Below are 21,907 nucleotides of genomic sequence, written 5' to 3'. Positions count from 1 at the left end.
GGATTGGGTTGATGATTTCCCGAACACATCAGCTCACTTCTCTTGGGAAACTTGCTCAGATCATTGCCTTTGTGTGATTCATTCGAATGCCACTGAGCTTATTGGTAGTAAGCCATTTCGGTTTTTTTAATTTCTGGACCGATCACCCAGATTATAAAAAGACAGTTATGGATAGTTGGGGGAAGCCTTTGAGGTGTAGTGGTTTGAAGGGGATTTATCTCAGAACGATGCGTCTTAAGCACAAACTGAAGGCCTTCAACAGGAATGCAATAGGGCACATTGGTGAGGCGTATGAGAAGGCCAAAGATGCTTACATTGAGGCTCAATATCAATGCCAAGCTAGTCCTAATGACAATAATCTTCTTAGTTTGGAGATTGAGGCGGCTAAGCAGTTTCACACACAGGAAAAAATGTATCAAAGCTTCTTGTACCAAAGAAGCAAAGTCAATTGGGTTCAGAAAGGGGATAGCAATACTGCTTATTTTCAAGCTTTCTTGAAAAAAAGGAAGGAAGAAAACAGGATTGTCTCGTTTGTGACTGAGCAAGGGGTATTAAACGATCATTTCCCTGATGTTGTTCATCACTTTCTTAGTCACTTCCAAAGCATAATGGGGAAAGCCAAGCCTACTAGTATGGAGATCCAACCTGATTGCATTGTGATGGGGCCTAAACTTAACCTTGACCAACAGGTTCATCTTCTAAAGCCTTTTTCTCTCAAAGAAGTCAGAGCTGCAATGTTTAGCATTCCTATCACTAAGTCTCCTGGGCCTGATGGTTATGGTTCAGGGTTTTTTCGGTCGGTTTGGCCTGAGATGGGGAAAGATATACATGCTGCTATTGCTCATTTCTTTGAAACCAACCAGTTCCCGGCTGAGCTTCATAGCACAACTCTCTCTCTTATTCCTAAGACTGAGAGCCCTTCTAAAGCAATTGACTATCGGCCTATAGCTTGTTGCACAACATTGTACAAATGTGTTTCTAAACTGATTTGTACTCGGCTTGCCAATGTTCTGCCTACTTTAGTGAGTCAGAATCAGGGAGCGTTTGTTAAAGGGCGCTCCATTGCGTACAATATCCTTATTCTCCAAGACATCTTGAAGAATTATAGAAGGAAGAATTGCTCCCCAAGATGCACTATAAAAATTGACATAAGTAAAGCTTATGACACGGTCAATTGGGATTTTCTTGAGAAACTTTTGGTGGCCTATTGCTTTCCTGAAAAGTTTGTTAAGTGGATAATGAACTGTGTGAGAAATACGTCGTATTCGTTACTTTTGAATGGAAGAATTCAGGGTTCTTTCAAAGGCGAACAAGGGCTAAGGCAAGGAGACCCAATTTCCCCCCTCCTTTTTGTCCTAGTCATGGAATATCTGTCTCGAAGCATCCAAAAAGCGGCCAGAGATAAGGAGTTCAGGTATCATCCCTTATGCAAAAAACTGAAACTTACTAATCTTTGTTTTGCGGATGATTTAGTAATTTTTTGTAAAGGGAATGAGGGTTCTCTCAATGTCATTCAAACTCTGCTTGATGAGTTTAGCAAGACTTCGGGACTTTCTATAAATTTTGCTAAATCTCAGGTTTATTTTGGTGGAGTTGATCATCCAATTCCTCTTGCTCAGAAAATAAATCTTTCTATAGGAGAGTTTCCTCTCAAGTATCTTGGAATCCCTCTTAGACCTACCAAATGGAAACTTGAGGATTGTGGGCCGATCTTGAAAAAGATGAAAAATAAGCTTCATTCGTGGGCCAACAAACATCTTTCCTATGCTGGCCGTATTCAATTAATCCATTCTACTTTGATAGGATTAAGAAACTATTGGATGAGAGTGTTCATGTTACCTCAAAGTGTGATTAAGGAGATTGAGAAACTTTGCCGCGGTTTCCTTTGGGGTTTAAAAGACAATCGCCCTAGAGTTCACTTGATAAGTTGGGAAAAGGTGTGCCTTCCTAAAGCTTATGGTGGTCTTGGGTTCAAGGATGGTTCTAAATGGAATAAAGCTTCCTTAGCTAGATTCATTTGGGATTTGATGAGCAAAAAAGATTTATTGTGGGTAAAGTGGATTAACTCAATTTATCTTAAGGGGAGTGATTTCTGGTCCTATAGAATGAGCATGGATACTAGTTGGTATTGGAGAAAACTCTGCAGGTTACGAACAACCTTCAACAAAGATGAGGTTGTGGCAGCGGGTGGAGATAAGTTCAAAACCAGCAGATTTTATTGCAGCTTGCTGAATCAGACGTTATTTCCTGCAGCGGGGGCTATTTGGCATGGTTTGAGCATGCCTAAACACACCTTCCAACTTTGGCAAGCAACCCAAGACAAGTTGTTAACAAGGGATCATCTTAGCAAGTTGAACATTCCTATGTCTAATCTGAATTGTGTGGTTTGTGATATTGATCTTGAGAGTCATAACCACTTGTTCTTCAAGTGCAGACTTTCTTTGCTGGTTTTGTACAGGATTTTTCAATGGCTGGGCATGGTTGGTTGGTCTGAGGACTATGATAGTTGGAGAGTTTGGTTGGGCTGCCCTAAGCCGACTGTGGTGGACAGAATTTTGGTCCTCTTGATTGCGGCTGTGATCTACCATCTGTGGTGGAATCGAAACACTTGTTTAGTCTCTTCTTTTTCTAATTCTGTAAATTGCATTGTAAATAAAATTAAAAGTGAAGTGAAGTATAGACTTTTATTGATTAAAGATAGAAAATGCTCTAGGAAGGAGAAAGACTTGATTCATAGATTGATTTGTAATTAGGTGAAGTGGAGGTGGTTGCTTCTCTTGTAGAAGTGAATTTGCTTGTATTTGTTGAGTAGATTAATGAAGTTTTCTTCTTCTTGATCAAAAAAAAAAAAAAAAATCTTTTTCTTTAAAAATTAAAAAAAAATTGTAATTCCCTAGCCCTCCTCCTCCTCCTCCTCCTTCTATCTATTTCACTGCTAAAAAAAACCTTAACCTAAACCTAAAACAGATTTCTTTCACCTTCTCTCTGGTTCTTCTTCTTCTTCTTCTCCTAAAACCTGTGGTTCTTCTTCCCCTTCTTCCTTCTTCCTCTGCAACGCTTCTTTATCCGAACCCACATCCTCTAAATCCTAAAATTCATCGTTGAAAATCGAAAACGAGGGCTGGGTTGAGTCTGGTCAGATCTAGACTGGGGTCAGGCGGATCTGGGCTGGGTTCCCTTTATCCCTCCTTCTCAAGCTGAGCTAAATGCAGAGAGAGAAAGAAAGAAAAACGAGAGCGAGAGAGAGAGAGAGAGAGGCCTAACTTGCAAGTTGGGGGCTTTGTCGGTCTTGGAAGGCTTCGACAGAAGAGACGGTATAGTGGTGGCCTTCCAAGTCTCTCTCTCTCTCTCTCTCTCTCTCTCTCTCTCTCTCGCTCGACCCCTTTAGAAACCCAGCAGAAGTTAGGGTTCTTAACTCTAATTGTTGAGTGTTTAGGCAGAATTTTTCTTCGAATTTTAGGGATTCAACTCAAGGTAAGCTTCTATCCTCTTCTCCTTGAATTTTTTTATGTTTGGAGTTGGGTTTTTATGCATGAATCCGAGTTAGGGCTTTGTAGGTTTAAAAGATGTTTCATTTTGTGTTCAGGGGATGATTTGATGATACTTAAGCTAGCTTTAGGCTTGATTGGTGGCTGGGGGGAGAGAAAGGTAGATGATGGATTATAGTTTTATTTATTTGATTTGAGTCTTTTTAGGTTAGATATGAAAATGGAATTGTTTTTTAATTTTATTTTGGTGTTGATTTGGATAAAAGGAATAGAATGTGGCTGCTGGTCGATCGTGGATGGTAATGGAGATGGGAAGTTGTAGTGATGATGGTGGTCGGTTGTGGATGATGAAGCAGATGATAGTTTTGGTGATGACGGTGGATGAACGAGAGATCGAAGAAGAAGAATAGAAGAAGAGAAAGAAAAAGAAAAAAAATAACTTATTTTATTTTATTTGTTTTTAATTTTAAAACAATTTTTGTAATATTTAATTTTTATTTTATTTTTGTAAATAGTTTTGAAAATTTTATTTTTTTAAATATTTATTTACGTGGACTAATAAAATTATGCCACGTATACACTGTGTCCACGTAGACATTCCACCATGGCAGTTAACAGCTAAAAATGGATGAAAATATTAAACTGCTAATAGAACACGAGTTTAGGGGGTTTTACCACCAAAATTTTAGAATTAGGTATTAGTTACAAAAATCTGACCACTTAAGGAGGTTATGCCGCAAATTACTCATAGAATAATTCTATAGTTGGTACACCTATTTTATTTTTATAGTATAAAAATATTTTCTAAGCCTTTGATATACATGACTTTTGAGTTTACGTACATTAATTAATGTACATTTATGTGCATCTAATTGTTTTTTCTTTTCTGACACCCAATTAAAAATTTTGTGCAACAGTATCTAAAAGTACTAAAAAAAAATTGACACCATTATTATTAAAATAATATCTAATATTTTTTTCAAAATATAAAATGAAAAAAATAAATGAATAATCCAGGAGCTATAAAGGAATTATTTATTTATTTCTCAAAAAATGATGTCAGGACTGGCTGGTGCTTGAAAGTTTAGGATGAGATTAAGTATTTTTTATTTTCACAAATTTATTCTAAGATACTTTATTTATTTTTGTTTATATTTTGATATATAAGAAAGCTTTTAAATAGCACTTTGTAATTTGACTGTAAGTTTTTTTTTATTAAATAATTCTCGTAACGTGAATATATAAAAATAGTTTAACATCAATAATCAACAAGGTGCTTGAGATAAAAAATATGTTCTCTACAAAACATTATGGCATATTAAAACCTTTGTTCTATATCCTCCAACAATGACTCGCCATAAATTCAAAAACTTTGCATAAACCTCAGTTTTCGAATGAGCTCAAAAATTTTATAGAAGAGGAAGACTAAAAGAGGTGAGGAAGAATATAGTGTTGGATTAAAATCCTCGGCTCATATATATATTAGTGTGTATTGCTATTTGAAGTTTGGCCTAAAATAAAGTGATTATTTTAGTAATTGTGGGTCATTGGATATTAAAATGTCATGAGCTAAATGTGTAGATACCCTAAGCGATATTTCTAATTTATTTAGGGGCTAAATTAAAATACTTAATATTTAAATTGGTAGTGATTCCCAAGAAACAAGAGCTAATTTCTATTCTCATCTTCTCCCATCAAGAGAGAAAATTAGAAAACCCTAAGTCTCGTTTCCTTGGAAGATCATTACCCAAAATCACCACAAAGATTATCTCTACAAGATGGATTAAGATCATCAGTATCTATAAATTAAGGTATGCTTCTGCTATTTGACTTCTTTTCTTTGAATCAACAAATGTATTATTTAGATCTATGGTTATCAACTTATAATTATATGTAATATGTTTATTTATAAAATTGAATATTGTTAATGCATATTTTAGAGTGATAAAGATCTCTAATAAGTGGTATCAAGAGCTAACTTTAATTGATTCTTTAAGGATTTCTAAAAATCTAAAAAATTAGGTTTTGCTCTTCTATTTATGATTTGGGGTTATAATTTTGTGATTATTTATTTGGTATTTATCTATCAAAATTATTATAGTGAATTGATATGAATCTATTAACCATTCAAATTTTTTTGGGAAAGAGATCTAGTTATATGCATGCGATGGGATCTGTTATTTATTTTTTCAATTTGGAATTAATTTTATGAAGTGATGAGATAGTGTTGTTTGAATCTTATTGATGCTTTATGTCTAATAAGGTTTCACTCCCATTTTTTTTTAGTGACATGATGTTTTCTTTGGATCGACTAATAATATATTATATAATATATGTCACTGAGCTCATCTTATCTAGCATAAAGCCACTATCAAAATTAAAATTTATGCCTCCTCTTTATGCATCTATACTTTATATTTGACATATGTATTCATATGTGATGTGATTCTAAGTTTTTACTCATATATTGGGTCTTTTGGGCTTTTGGATTAAGTGGGTGTGATCTTTTTATTAAAACTTTTCAATTCATATTTTGGTTAAATATTCATAGTTATACAATATGAGGTATTTATTAATAATTTTAAAATTTTGGTTTAGATGCACATATATATTTGTTAGGTTATTTTTAGTATTAATTTTAGATTAAGTTTAGTATATTTTTAATTGAGTTTTAATCGTGTTTGGAGCATTTTTACGCTTGTTATCTTTTATTTTTGCAGATTTAAAATAGAAGAAGATTAGAAAAATATCAGAGAAAAAGATGGGAAAAAGATAAAAATATCATGATATTTAAAATAGAGAAAACTGTGTAAGAAAATAAAGCTGAAACTTCAAGCCTGAATTCGACTATCTTCTGATTGGATTTTGGAAAAAGTCAAAATATAAAAGTTATAGATCTCTCTTTTATCTTTCCGGAACATCTTGAATCGTCCAATTCCAAGCAATATTGAGAGAGTTATGGTCAAAATACTATCAGTCAACGCAGCAGAAAAATCGCTTCCAACACGGGCCGCGGCATGGCTTTAGCATGCCGCGGCCCGCCTCCCTAAACAGCACAAAAATCGTATTTTTATCTCACGTGGGTGTTGGGGGTTTCCTAGTTCGAATTGGCATTTAACATGTGCGTTTTTCCATCTTTTTAGGCCCTGAATGCCTATATAAAGAGCAGAAGAGAGTTGATTTCATCAAGCAATTTCAGAGAGAAAAAAGTGAGAGTTCATATACAGAGTAGAGAGATCAACTGCAATAGTGGAGGCATACTGCTCAGAGTTTTCAGCATTCTTCTTTTCTTCTCTTCTCTATTTTTCATCTCTTTTCTATTAGTTAATATGTGTATTTGTGTTTCAATAAACATGAGTAACTAAACACTTTATTAGGGTTAGATGGATATTGTTTGATATTGTTTATGGTTTTAATATGATTTATTTTCCCCTTAATTTCTATGTATTCTATTTTATTTGTGCTTAATTACTTTTAACTGCCTGATCCCCAATTATCTGTCTATGATTTTGATGCGAGATCTGAGAAGTGAGTGTCAAATATGCTATAGTAGAATAGAACTGAATTATGATATAGGACGAGAGTACCTATATGGTTTAGATAGCTTATAGGGTTTCTGTGTTTAATGCCTGTTGCATGTTAAATTTATCACGAGAGTAGAAAGTTTACATGTAATTGAGGTTTATATATCTGAGAAGACTATAAATTACCTTAGTAAACCTGCTATTGCATAGGAATTAATATTAGGAAAATAATCATATTAGACCATATTCAATAAAAACAATTGAAATCGACACCCTAGTTTATTAACTATTAATTTTCTCGAATCGTTGCTTCCAACTATTTTTCTTATACTTCATTATTTTTTTTCTTCCTATCTTTTATTTAATCAAATAGAAGTAAAAGTTTAGTTTTAACGTACTTAACTACACTCCCTGTGGGATCAACCTCACTCCTCGTGAGTCTACTACTTTAAACGATACGTACACTTGCGTGTGCTAAATATCGCAACAAGTTTTTGGCGCCGTTGCCGGGGAGTGATAGTTAATATTATTAAAAATTAAATTTTTTTCTAATTTGGTTTTTCTTTTTAGTTTTAGTATTAATTTTGTTGTTTCAAATTTTTATCTTTTTAGTACTAATTTAGTTTTATTTTTTTTTAAATTTACTAATGTTTTACTTATGAGTTTGACCTGCAAGACAAATCCAGATGCTATATCTTGAGGATTTTGCCCAACAACACAATGAGTCATTCTATTCTGCTTGGAGGAGATTTAAAGAGTATGGAGAGAGATGTTATCCCACTTTCTCAAGTGGGTGTTTTACGTGGCTATTTTATAACGGACTTAACGATGAAACAAGAAGTTGGGTTGATTATGGAGCAGAGGCAACTGGAGCGCCTCTATTAATGAGAGGCTATGACGTAATCGATCTATTGAATAATATGGCAGATTTTGATTATGACTGGCATTGGGATCCATCACTTCAGGGTTGGAGTCACCAATACCCACCTTATTGCCCAAATTCATCTCAACAATCTGAAAAAGAGGAACAACTACTAGCACTTCTACCATCACTTCCAGGAGAGATTAATCGCTTAACAGACATGGTGAGATCCTTATGTGATAATTTAGTGGCTCATGATTCAGAATGTAATAACTCCAATAATGAAAGTTACGAGAGTTATTGCTACAATGAAGAAGGGTCATTAGTTGAATACAAGGAAGACAATGAGCCTACAATTGAAGATCAAGATCCTTGTGAAGAAGAACTCATTGAATATGAAATCACAAGCAAGGGTATGGATAGCCAAGTGGAGAGTGAGCAACAAGAAGAAGGGTTGTTAGATGAAAGTGTAGATACTGTGACATTGGAGGATAAGGAAGAACATGACATCATTGATTCGACTTCATCAATGATATTGACTAATAAACCACCAATGAATCCATATATTTCATCAACACCATATTATATCCTCTGCAAGCTACAAAAGGCTTCTCCCCAAGCTCATCATCCAAAGTCTTATGTTGTTGGTGCTGACTTTTGTTCAAACTCATCGCTTGCCAAGCTTGAAGGCAAGTACAATAACAATTTTCAAGTTGTCTTGCATGACGCTTATTACGGGCGTCAACCGCTTATTGATGTGGCACCCAGGTAAGTTTCCTTTCCTTTTCCTTTAATGTCACATTGGGGAGAATGTGTCACTTTAGTTTGGGGGGAGGAGTGACTTAATTTTTATTTTGAGTTTTTAAGTTTTATGTCTTTTAATTTTTAATTTTTAGTTTTTTATTGTTTTGAGTCAATTTGCTTAATATGAGTCAATTTAAAAGTAGGTAGATAGCATGATTTGAAAAGTTCACTTATTTTCGAAAAATCCGTGTGCTTGGCGATATTACATTCTTGACTAATTTCAATTTTATACTTAAAAGAACATGGAATCATATTAGGTAATTTGCTAGTAATTGAATTATTTTATGTATGCTGATTGTGGAATGTGGAAAGTTGTTTGAAATAAATTCTAGAACTTGCTTGCTTGCTATTTGAGGCGAAATAATAAATTATGCATGACTAGGAAAGTGATTTAGGCATTTTTTTTTGGATCGATTGTGCCATTCAAGCCATCGATGTAATTTACTCCTAGTTACCCTTTTTTGAGCCTCAACCTATTCTTTGTTCTACACATATTGAGCCTAAAAAGATAAACCCATGAATATCCAAAACTTAACCCTAACCATACCATAAGTAGATCTTTAGTTTGGGGGAATTCAGATGGGAAGTTTGTTGTATGTGTGTGAAAAAAAAAATGTGAAAAAAAATGATGATTGGCAACAACTTGAAAAAAAAAAAAAAAAAAAAAAAAAGATAAAAAAGAAAATCTGACAACCAGTGTCAAATCTAGAAAAAAAAAATAAATAGAAAGTTGTTGCAATCTTGTTGAAAAAAAGAAAAAAAATATATCTCTCATGTAATTAGAAAAGGGGGTATTGGGATTGGCATGATTGGAGAAGCTTATGGTATAGACAAGCCTAAATGACCATTTGAACTACCTTTACCCTAAGTCTAACATTACAAGCCTAGAAAGACCTTCTGATTCTTAGTTGTGCATTGATCTATATTAGTGGAGAATAGTAAGTATTGCAAGCATATGGAATTTTGGGTTAGTGGATTGATGATTGTAATTGGCATGCATAAAGTGGTTTAATTGTTAGTTAATTGCATTCTATGGTTTCACGAGCTAAATGAAAATAAATTGAAATCTGTCAATGGTGTAATTGAACTGAAATTCTGGATTATATGCATAAGTGAATTTTTTTCATAATCATATTATTGAAGCTACTTGAAAATTACTCATGTTTTGGAGATTGACTTGTTTAATGTTTGTTTAGTGTTTTACGCGAGGACGAGTAAAAGCTCAGTTTGGGGGAATTTGTTAGGTTATTTTTAGTATTAATTTTAGATTAAGTTTAGTATATTTTTAATTGAGTTTTAATTGTGTTTGGAGCATTTTTACGCTTGTTATCTTTTATTTTTGCAGATTTAAAATAGAAGAAGATTAGAAAAATATCAGAGAAAAAGATGGAAAAAAGATAAAAATATCATGATATTTAAAATAGAGAAAACTCTGCAAGAAAATAAAGCTGAAACGTCAAGACTGAATTCGACAATCTTCTGATTGGATTTTGGAAAAATTCAAAACATAAAAGTTCTAGATCTCTCTTTTATCTTTCCGGAACATCTTGAATCCTCCAATTCCGAGCAATATTGAGAGAGTTATGGCCAAAATACTATCAGTCGACGCAGCAGAAAAATCGCTTTCCAACACGGGCCGCGGCATGGCTTTAGCATGCCGCGGCCCGCCTCCCTAAATAGCACAAAAATCGTATTTTTATCTCACGTGGGTGTTGGGGGTTTCCTAGTTCGAATGGGCATTTAACATGTGCGTTTTTCCATCTTTTTAGGCCCTGAATGCCTATATAAAGAGCAGAAGAGAGTTGATTTCATCAAGCAATTTCAGAGAGAAAAAAGTGAGAGTTCAGATACAGAGTAGAGAGATCAACTGCAATAGTGGAGACATACTGCTCAGAGTTTTCAGCATTCTTCTTTTCATCTCTTCTCTATTTTTCATCTCTTTTCTATTAGTTAATATGTGTATTTGTGTTTCAATAAACATGAGTAACTAAACACTTTATTAGGGTTAGATGGATATTGTTTGATATTGTTTATGGTTTTAATATGATTTATTTTCCCCTTAATTTCTATGTATTCTATTTTATTTGTGCTTAATTACTTTTAACTGCCTGATCACCAATTATCTGTCTATGATTTTGATGCGAGATCTGAGAAGTGAGTGTCAAATATGCTATAGTAGAATAGAACTGAATTTCGATATAGGACGAGAGTACCTATATGGTTTAGATAACTTATAGGGTTTCTGTGTTTAATGCCTGTTGCATGTTAAATTTATCACGAGAGTAGAAAGTTTACATGTAATTGAGGTTTATATATCTGAGAAGACTATAAATTACCTTAGTAAACTTGCGATTGCATAGGAATTAATATTAGGAAAATAATCATATTAGACCATATTCAATAAAAACAATTGAAATCGACACCCTAGTTTATTAACTATTAATTTTCTCGAATCGTTGCTTCCAACTATTTTTCTTATACTTCATTATTTTTTTTCTTCCTATCTTTTATTTAATCAAATAGAAGTAAAAGTTTAGTTTTAACGTACTCCCTGTGGGCCCTGTGGGATCGACCTCACTCCTCGTGAGTCTACCAGTTTAAACGATACGTACACTTGCGTGTGCTAAATATCGCAACAATATTCTACAGTTTATATATATACAATTAAATATGGTCTTACATTGTTAATATACGTGAAAATAAATTGTAATATATAAGATGAAAATGCTACTCCTCTCATTGTCAATTGATTTTGAGATAAAAGTTCATTCATCTCATCCCAAATTCTAACAAATATGTATGCTTATAAAAATATTCCTAACAAAGCTAATGTTCCTATTGTAGACATATCCTTGATATATATATATGCAATACTTCTTAATGGGTATTACCCATTAATGGGATATAAATAAATTTAACTATAAATATTAATTTTAAAAATATTAAACCATTAGATTTTGGTCCGCATATAATAAAGTATTTGAATTTATTCTAGGCTTAATTTAGCTACTTAATTAAAGAAAATATTAAAAAAATACATCTTTTTACATTATATCAAAAATATATTTATATAAAAAAAATATTTAAGTTAAATTCAATTTTTTTATCACTTTTTTGCTGAAAACTTTTTTTTTTACTATTTTCTTTAGGCTGATGAACCCATCCCAACCTATATAATGTAAAAATAAGAAAATTATCTAATTAAATAAAAAAATTCATCATAAAAACTCAAAATTAATAACCATTAAGAGTATATATGTGGACACTTTTTTAAAATTGGTACATGCAAACATGATTATTAATTATGGATAGTTAGTAGATTTGTTAGTACACAAAATTCTTAATTGGTTATAGTCAAACTGAGTTTGGTTTGTTTGTGAACAAATCAAGGGAAGGAAAGATTCCAATATTATAACAATAGGATTAGGGGCTTAATAGCAATTTTATTTGCTGTGGTCAATTACTTTAACACAGGGCTTTTGACTTAACTATACGTCACCACCGATTCACGACGAAAGAAAATCAACTTAAAAAAATAAAAAGGAGGGTCGCCGCCTCTGCCACTTGAACTGACAATTTTTTTCTTCTTCTCTGTTTGTAACAGGGATTTTATTTTTATATATCAGAAAGGTTAAAGCCGGCGCCGCCTTATTCAAAGACAATAATTAACTCCAATTGATTCAATGCTGCTGCTAATTCCTCACATGAAGCTTTTAATTATAAGTAATTGTTTTATTTCTTTTCTCTCAAGCTAGCCCAATTATAGGTCATTGTTTCCTTTATACAATTTTTGATAGAGTACTAATTTAATAACTGGTTTTATAGAAAAGGAAACGGAAAACAACCAAATTGTGATTGTGATGAGTCTCCATTAATTGTCATTTTTCTTGAGAGCCAAATTTTTGTGTGTGCCCATGTGTATCCGGTACCATTATATAAATTATAATAGTATCATGTATATAAATGTATGAATATGTAGGTTAAAACTCTTGATCATCGATTCATGATAATTGATATACATTAATTAATTAATTCTAATTATGAATTCATATAATATCAAATATGCATGCTAATCAGAACAAATTAATATAATATAACCGTTCTTTATATCTACAAACTTGGAGTAGCTCAATGAAACCTTCTACATAAATCATATATGTGTGGTATTATATACCACATCTACATTTACGTAGGTACGTATACCATTATAATTTTCATAATTTCTACGTGGCTTGTTGAATGTTTCTGAATATATAAAAACCCTTAATTTTCAGATTTTAATTAAATCATATGGATCGATCGATCTAGTAATACAATTAAGTTAATTATTGATATATGGCTAATAATAGTGTGTCCACCAGGTCAAGATGTATACATATATAAATTGAATTTGGTTTTTGAACCACTTTAGTCTGTAATTAAGGATTATTGTATTGTTATTGTAGTACCTACTTGTCTTATAGTAGGAGATATGTTGCTAAAAACACAACTTGTGTTATACGATTTTGTGAGTTTGACTTCTAATACCATAAAAAATATTTATAAAGTATATATAATTTAATTAAATATACAAGTGAGGCAAATGTGAAACCAAATACACAGCGTATATTTACTGTTACGTACAGCTGACAATGACATGGTCGATCAAAAGATACTGTTATGTACGCCTGTATAATCACAACTGGCAGAAGTAATAAATTTCTGTGGGCCAACTTATTCCTATAAATACACAAGCCTTTGTTGCTTCTAACAATAACCTCACTCGATCTCACACCTCCCTCAATTAAAAACTACTAAGTTTTCTAACAGGTAAGGCCATTTTAATCTTATTATAATTACTACTGCTGAATTAATTTAATGTCTTTCCAAGTTTAGTTTTCAGCATTATTATTAATTTCACTTCTCTTTTTTCTTTACGCAAAATTAAAGTTTTGTTTATTCTTGACACAATATATACTCTAGCATTTTTACACTGATGATGTATATTTCAATCATTTATAAATTGTACAAAAAAAAAACTTAGTTTAATATATAGCCTAATTACTTTTATCCAAATAATACTAAAGTTAATTACTTTTCATATATATAATAACACCATTGTTTTATTTCATGGTTTCTCTATATAGGTTTACCTTTGCAGAGATCATGGGTACTTGGCATCCTGATCATCAAGAAGAACATCCTTTAAATTGCATAAGCAAGATTCTGTTGGAGGAAGACATGGAAGAAGGAACCTATTTTTTCTCAGATGCTACTGTTGAAGCTGCTCAAAGGTCCTTTTCTGATGCACTTGCGGAGAAAAAACATAGCTCAGCAGAACAACAACGGTTAATTAATGCTTCACGTAGTAATTATTCATCAAGATCACAGCACATGATTAACTTAGACACAGTACATAACACTACTACTACTCGTTCTTGCAATTGCAATAGCTGTGATCATTGCTTTAATGTTTTTAGTACTGCTGCTAATAAGAATGTGGACAAACCCTTTTTGCTTAATGATGATTTCAGTAGTACTATTCACGAACCATATAGTTCCAATAACAATATGATGATCAGCTACAACAATTTTCAGCTCATTTCATCAACTACTTCCCACCTTGCTCATAAAATGGGGTTTGATTTTGAAGGTAAAAATTGTCAATATGATCATCACTTGAATAATAGTGGATTATTGATGAAAATGAAAAATATAAGCCAACTTGGGATTGAGACTTTGGCTAGAATGAAGGACAAGAGATTATTGGCAGGGAATTCTACTGATCATGATTCTGAGCTATATGCAGAAACTTTTGATATGGTTTTACTGGCCAATGGTTGGGAAAATCAACTCGAAAAATGTGAAATGAGCGAGTCATCATCAAAAGTGTCTAATGCTAGTAATTATATTGCAAAAACCAGGAAGAGGAAATGTGTTGCAGGATGTGATGAAGATTTGCTTGATTTGAGAACTCTTCTCACTCATTGTGCAGAAGCTGTAGCAGTCAATGATCGAGACACAGCCGCAGAATTACTACTTCAAATTAGGAGAAACACATCTATTTCAGGTAATGGATCTCAGAGACTAACTCACTACTTTGGTAATGCACTTGAGGCACGATTGAATGGTATTGGGAATGAGTTATACACAGCACTCTCTACTAAAAGAATGTCAATTCTCACCTCCTTGAAATCTTGGAGACTGTTTCTTTCAGCTTGTCCTCTCATCAAGTTATCTAACTTTTTCATTAACCATACAATCTTAGAGTTAGCTGAGAAATCAAACACTCTTCACATCATTCACTTTGGCATTTTAAATGGTTTTCAATGGCCTAGCCTTATCCAGCGCCTCTCAATGAGGCCCGGAGGCCCTCCTTTGCTTCGAATCACTGGTATAGATCTCCCTCTACCTGGGTTTAAACCAGCTGCAAGGCTTGAAGAAACAGGAGATTATTTGGGAAACTACTGTAAAAGATTCAATGTCCCTTTCGAGTACAAACCAATAATATCACAAGTATGGGAGAACATAACATGTGAAGATCTCAACATTAACAAGAATGAAATTATTGTTGTAAACTCTCTGTATTCATTCAAATACTTGCTTGATGACACTACCGCAGGGTTGCACAGCTCAAGAGATGATGTTCTAAAATTGGTGAAGAGTATTCGTCCAGATATTTTCATTCATGGGATTGTTAATGGGGCTTACAATGCTCCATTTTTCACTACAGGATTCAGAGAGGCACTCTACTATTTCTCATCTGTATTTGATATGTTGGAGGCCAATTCACCTCCTGAATATGAGCAGGACAGGAAGGTGTACGAGCAAGAGGGTTTTGGTAAAGAGATCTTAAATGTGATTGCTTGTGAAGGCTCAAAAAGGATCGAAAGGCCAGAGACCTACAAGCAGTGGCACGCAAGGAACTTAAGAGCTGGGTTGAAGCAACTTCCGCTGAGCCAAGAGATTATGAAGAAAGTGAAGAAAATGATGAAGGAGACATATTACCAAAAGGAATTTTTGGTCGATGAAGATAACCAATGGATGCTGCAAGGTTGGAAGGGACGAGTTCTATATGCTCTCTCTTGTTGGAAATCTACCTAGCTAGCTAGCTATAAGATCGTCATATTAAAAAGATTGTAATTAATTAATATTTATATATATTGGGAATATATTCAGTTAACCTCTGTCAAGTCAGTAGTTCAATCTTAACTCTAATCAGATGAATTTAAAGAAAGTTGATGTTAGTTATAACAGTTGGCTTTGACACTAACATCTATAAATAGAAGTGACTCTACTTTCTCAATACATCTCCAAGGCTCATAATTTAGATTTCAGAGTCAAGTTTAGAGAGAGAGAGTCCAAGATCTTAATGAGTGTGTGTGTGGAGGGATGTAATGGGAGTATCACTCTTGAAGATATTTCCCTCATTGTGAGGCACTTCTTTGTAATCGTCTACTGTGTTGAGTTGTAATGTTACACATATTTGATTGTGTACTGCAGAATATACTTCATCAATAAAAATTCACGATTCATTTATTCTTGAGCTAAGTTTATTCTTGCCTAGTTTTATCTAAGTTCAGTTTTTAATTTTGTGATTAGTTCTAGTTTGAATTGTGTGTTCATAACATCGCTACTATTGTAATATTAGTGTTTTGAGAGTGATCTTTCACTAGAAATGGTATCAGAGCTCAGGGTTTAAAGTTTAATAATCACAGCCAACCAATAAGATTCATCTTCAACATTTTAATAAGAATCAAACTTAAACTTTCAAGAACCATAATCAAGCAATCAAGAACCTAGTTTGAATGGCTACAACAAGATTTGAAGTGGACAAGTTCACTAGTTCAAATAATTTTAGCTTATGGAGAATTAAAATAAAAGATTCTCCAGTTCACCAAGGGATCTATGACGCACCTGATGTTGAGCCATAGAATTTATTGAAGAAAGGAAGAAGAAACTTGAGATTAAAGCCAAGGCATATAGTGCCTTTTTCCTCAGTCATAGTGATGAGGTTTTGAGGGAAGTTTCAGATGAAAATAAGGCCTTGGGTCTCTGGAATAAGTTGGCTTCAATTTACATGAAGAAATCTCTCACAAACAAGTTGTATCTCAAGAAGAAGTTATACACACTTCGAATGGATCAGCCAAAGGAATTGACAAAGCATCTAGATTATTATAATATAATTATTCTTGATCTGAATAAGGGTGAAAATCGATGATGAAGAACAGACTATAATCCAATTGAGTTCACTTCCTAAGATATATGAGCAGTTTATTGATACAATCTTTTATGGGAAAGAAACTTTTACCATGACAAAGGTTAAGGCTACAATTAATTCTAAAGAAATTTAGAAGAAAGGAGATGAGAAAGAAGAGACCAATGGTGAATGATTACTTATTGTTAAGGCAAAATTCCCAAAGATAGTATACAAGTGAAATCAAAACTCAAATGGATACAAAGGTAACCATTCAAGATCCAATTCTAGAAACTCCACAGGAGGGCCAAGCTCTAATGGAACTACAAGAAAGCAATATTATCACTGCAAGAAGGAGGGCCACTTTAGAGATGATTGTTTGGCTTTATAGGATAAACTAATAAGAGAAAATCATCACAAGTCCAAAAGGCATGGACTTGTTGATGTTGCAAATAGCTATGAGTCATCTGATGCATTTTTAGTGTCATTTGATGCACTTGTGCTGTCTAGATCAGATTCAAGTGGAGATTGGATTCTAGATTCAAGGTGTTCATTTTAGATGACACCAAACAAAGAACTATTCAAGACTTATTCAAAGAGTCATGGGGGCACAGTTCTTCTTGGGAACAACAAAGCTTGTGAGATTAAAGGTGTGGGAATAATCTTATTATTGAATCATGATGGAGTCATGAACACCTTGTGTAAAGCCCGCTTAGTTTAATTTGGAAATTAGCAGTTAATTATGATTAATTATGAAATTATTTATAGCTATTTAAATAATTTATTATACTGTTATTTATGGAATTCAGAAATGCATTTTTATGTCATTCAGTAGTTTTCATATTTTGCATTTCCGGTGCCCGGTATTTTGGAACCCGGCGTTTGGCTCAGTAGAAATCACAAGTTAGTATGTTAGTAGTTTGGGACTGGTTATTAGACATTGGGAATGTCGGGAATGGCCGGGAATTTAGAATTTCCCAAAAATACCCCTTTAGTGTTAATTATGTGGTTTTAGTGTGGAGGGGCAAAATGGTCTTTTTGCCCCAATGACTTTTTGTCTTTTAGTGAATGTATTAATTGAAAAATAAATGTTTAATTGTTTATTATTTGGCTGAAAAGAATCCTTTTTAATTCATTTTACTCTTCAAAGCCTCATTTCCTACACTTAGAAAAAAATTAAAGAAAAGAAGAAAATTTTCAAAAGCTCTCATTCTCTCTCTATTTTCGGCCAAGACTTGGAGCTGCTAGGGCCGGGTGTTTTGCTCAAATTCTTGTGATTTTCATCTCCTCTTTGTGTAATCCAAGTCAAGGTTTGATCACTTGTATCTCCTCTTTGTTTTCTTGAAATTTTTAATGGAAAAGTTGTGTAATGCATGATAATTTTTGGTGATGCTGCTGCTGTTAATTATTGTTGTTGTTCTCTTGATTAAAATGCTGAGTTAAGTAGGTGTAATTAGATTGAATTGCATGCTTGAATTCCTTGTTCTAGTTGGTTAGATTTTTATGTAAAAAGCTTGGTTTTTATGGTAAAATGAAGAATTTGGTTGCTGTGTTTGTGGTGGTTGTTTTCTGTTGTTTACAGAAGCTTAGTTATGCATATTTAAGTAGATTTAAACAGGTTTGAATGCATGTTAGAGGGGTTTGCTCAAGTTTGAGTTTAGAACTCAAAGCTTGAGCTTTAATGGTGTTTTTCATTTCTATGCATTCTGGGTAGATTTGATGCTTTAGAAATGTTATTTGGGTTATATGGAGTAGGTCTGGAAGGTTTGAATCAATTTGGAGTTGATTTGGTTGAGATATGAATTTTTGATTGTTGCTGCCTGCGAGGAACCGGAATTCCGGTTGTGCATCCGGAATTCCGGATGGGGGTCCTGAATTTTCCAGAACCGGAATTCCGGTTGGGCAACCGGTCTACCGGTTGGGGAATTTTTTAGAAACCCTAGTTTTCCTCGATTTTATGTTTTAGGGGGTATTGCCATGCTTTTTATCGATAGGGAAACTTTTAGTTCCTAGTTTAAGTCCCCGGGAAGTGATTTAGCGTGTCACTTATAGTGTTGTGATTTTTATGGTTTAGGAGCCTGTAATCCGCCGCGCAGTTAAAGTTCCAGTCAGGTTGACCGGCACACCTGAATTCGGAATCCAGGTAAGATTAGTATAACAGTATGCATATGTAGATTACATGTTTAGCGTGCATGTAGGAAGCCTGTTAGATTACATTAGTTATGTATGTTGGCTTCGAACCATCCAACCCTGTCACGTCGGTACAGCCGGAGTATGACCACAGCCGGAGTATGACCTGGCTCGACCGATCAGCCGACACTTGGTTGGTGGTTCCATACTATTGACGTATCCCGCTCTGTGACAGGCTGGAGTATGACCAGCAGCCGGAGTATGACCGGTTCGACCGATCAGGAGGATATAGTAACACGTCGGTACAGGCTGGAGTATGACCAGCAGCCGGAGTATGACCGGTTCGACCGATCAGGCTGTTACGTGTCAATAGTACCGTCCCTATGAACGTTCAGAACTCAGTACCGTGTTGGACACGGCAGTAGTGGCTCAGTACCGTGTTGGACACGGCAGTAGCGGGACTCAGTATCGTGTTGGACACGGCAGTTAGGGTTGTGATCAGGGGTATGGGCGTCTGATCATGACCGGGTTTATGTATGAGTATTATTATGCTTTTCTTACTGAGTCTGTCGACTCACAGTTCTACGTTTATGTGTAGCTAAAGGCAAGGCTAAAGCTGATGGATCGTGAGCGAGCTTGTGAAGATTGTACATGTCGGGGCGGTTAGGCCTGGAGCGTACGATCATCGGGACAGCGAGGCTGATTTTGTAACTAGTCGCTAGGCGACATTATTTTGTATAAACAGTTAAATCTTTTTGTAAATGATTTTGTAATCGGGATCCCGAGTCTTTTGTAATATTATTTTATAAGTTTAATTAAAAAGCAAAAATTTTAATTAATCACGTTTTCCATAAACCTCGTTGATTAGCAACGAGCTGCACAACATGTTTAAAAATCACGTAATACGCCTATGTTAGTTAGGGTGTTACAATTTGGTATCAGAGCCGCCAGGTTGTCTTCCGAAGATCGTCACGACATGTACAATCATCATCAGCAGTTAGCTCGTTTCACGGTTCAGTAAGCCTTTATTGCTTTAGTAGTTTATTTTATTCAGTTATGAAAAAGAAAAGCCTGTTAGGAAGCATGTTAGTAGCCTGATAGTAGAATAGGCGCATGTTTCGTTTTTAATTTCCAAATTAAGCGGCATTAGTAAGCTCTCCTTGAATACGACCTGATATGCCAACTCTTGGTTTCGCATGCGGTTCTAATCAGATGGACGCCAGGCGGACTACCAGGAGTCAGGGCAACTCAGTGGGGTCGAACCAAGGACAAGGAGCTCAGTTTCCCCCGCCAGTTAGGGGCCGAGGTAGAGGTCCCCGAGGCAGGGCTCGTGGTCGGGGTGATGAGAACCCGCCACAGGCTGCCCAGGCTCCCCCAGCCGATCAGGGAGCCCAGAATTGGGAGGTTCGGTTTGCAGAAATGCAAGCCCGGATTGAAGAGCAAGACCTCGAGATTCAGAGGTTGAGACAGCAGGGTGCTCCCCGCAGCCCAGTGGCTGTTCGTAGCTCCGCGGGCACCGCCTCGCCGCCCGGTGCCGAGATAGTGGTCGCGGCCAATAGATTGGAACCTTTGTATGAACGGTTCCGGAAGCAAGCACCTCCAGTTTTCCTGGGAGGTCCGGACGTGATGAAAGTCGAGCAGTGGCTGACGGTGATTACCAAGATCCTGAACTTCATGGGTGTCACCGGTAATGACAGAGTGGTGTGTGCCACTTTCCAGTTCCAGGAGGACGCTCTGGTCTGGTGGGACATGGTGTCTCAGATTCATGACGTCACCACCATGACCTGGGAAAGGTTCCAGGAACTCTTCAACGCGAAGTATTACAATGAGGCAGTTAGAAGCGCCAAGAGAAAAGAGTTTGCTCACCTGACCCAGCGTGAGAATATGAGCGTCACTGAGTATACTACTCAGTTTGATCGGTTGGCGAGGTTAGCCTCGGGAATTGTGCCGACTGACTTCAGCAAGAAAGAAAAGTATCTGGACGGGTTGAATGCCAAGATCAAACATGATTTGATGATCACCACGGACGACAACACCACCTATTCTCAGATGGTGGAGAAGGCACTGCGAGCTGAGGGCGCAGTTGGGTGTATGTCGGAGTCAGCTAGCACTCCGGCGAGTGGCGGGGCTCCTACCCCTCCTGCATCAGGTTTTAGCAGGGGGAGTAGTGGTTCGGCCATTGATCAGAGGAAGAGAGCACCCACTGCTTCCGGTGGCTCGAGTCAGAATAAGAGGTTCCGGGGGAACCAGAACAGAGGGAGTCGTCCTGGTGGTACTGAGACCCGATTCTCCTATCCCGAGTGCCCTAGCTGCAAGAGGCACCATCGGGGTGAGTGCAAGGGTCAGGGATGCTTTCACTGCGGCATGCCCGGACACTTCAAGAGGGACTGTCCCCAGCTCCGATCAGAGGCGCCGAGAGCTCCGGCGATACCCACTCCAGCCAGGGTGTTCGCCATCACATAGGCTGATGCAGATGCCAGCCCATCAGTTGTCACAGGTCAGCTTTCTATTAATAACTCGCTATATTCAGTGCTGTTTGATTCTGGGGCTACGCATTCTTATGTGGTGGCCAGAGTCTTTAGTAAATTGGATAGACCGTACGATAGATATGAATCAGGGTTTGGAACCCTATTACCTGGCGGAGAATTGGTTATCTCCAATAGGTGGATTAGGTCTATGCCGATCAGGATTGTAAAGATCGCATATGACAAATACCTTAGATTATTAAATAATTAGGGTTTATGCATGAGATTTTATTATTATTGATAATAATACAATTATGTGAATTTATTTGAGTTCGTATATATTTATTATGCTATTTATGTAAATTTTTCAATTACTATGATTGTGTTCGGAAGCAGTGGAAAGCGGCGTTGGGCCTTTAGAGAGTCATACTGTATATTTTAATCTGTGTTATTAGCTC

At 35.5% G+C, this 21,907-nt stretch overlaps 1 protein-coding gene across 1 annotated transcript; it reads left to right on the top strand.

The window, feature by feature from the left end:
- The first annotated feature begins 13,762 nt into the window (after positions 1–13,762).
- On the top strand, positions 13,763–16,221 carry LOC133029921 (scarecrow-like protein 33). The gene has a single exon (XM_061101909.1). The coding sequence runs from the start codon at positions 13,788–13,790 to the stop codon at positions 15,759–15,761; it is 1,974 nt and encodes a 657-aa protein (XP_060957892.1). The 5' UTR covers positions 13,763–13,787; the 3' UTR covers positions 15,762–16,221.
- The last annotated feature ends 5,686 nt before the right edge of the window (positions 16,222–21,907 follow it).

The sequence above is a fragment of the Cannabis sativa genome, chromosome 1, assembly GCF_029168945.1.
Source record: "Cannabis sativa cultivar Pink pepper isolate KNU-18-1 chromosome 1, ASM2916894v1, whole genome shotgun sequence".
In the NCBI taxonomy this organism is placed as follows: Eukaryota; Viridiplantae; Streptophyta; class Magnoliopsida; order Rosales; family Cannabaceae; genus Cannabis; species Cannabis sativa.
This window is presented reverse-complemented; position numbering and strand designations above follow the sequence as displayed.

What these genes read in the sequence shown, in the direction of transcription:
- LOC133029921 (XM_061101909.1), top strand. Translation starts at nt 13,788, where the DNA reads ATGGTTTCTCTATATAGGTTTACCTTTGCAGAGATCATGGGTACTTGG.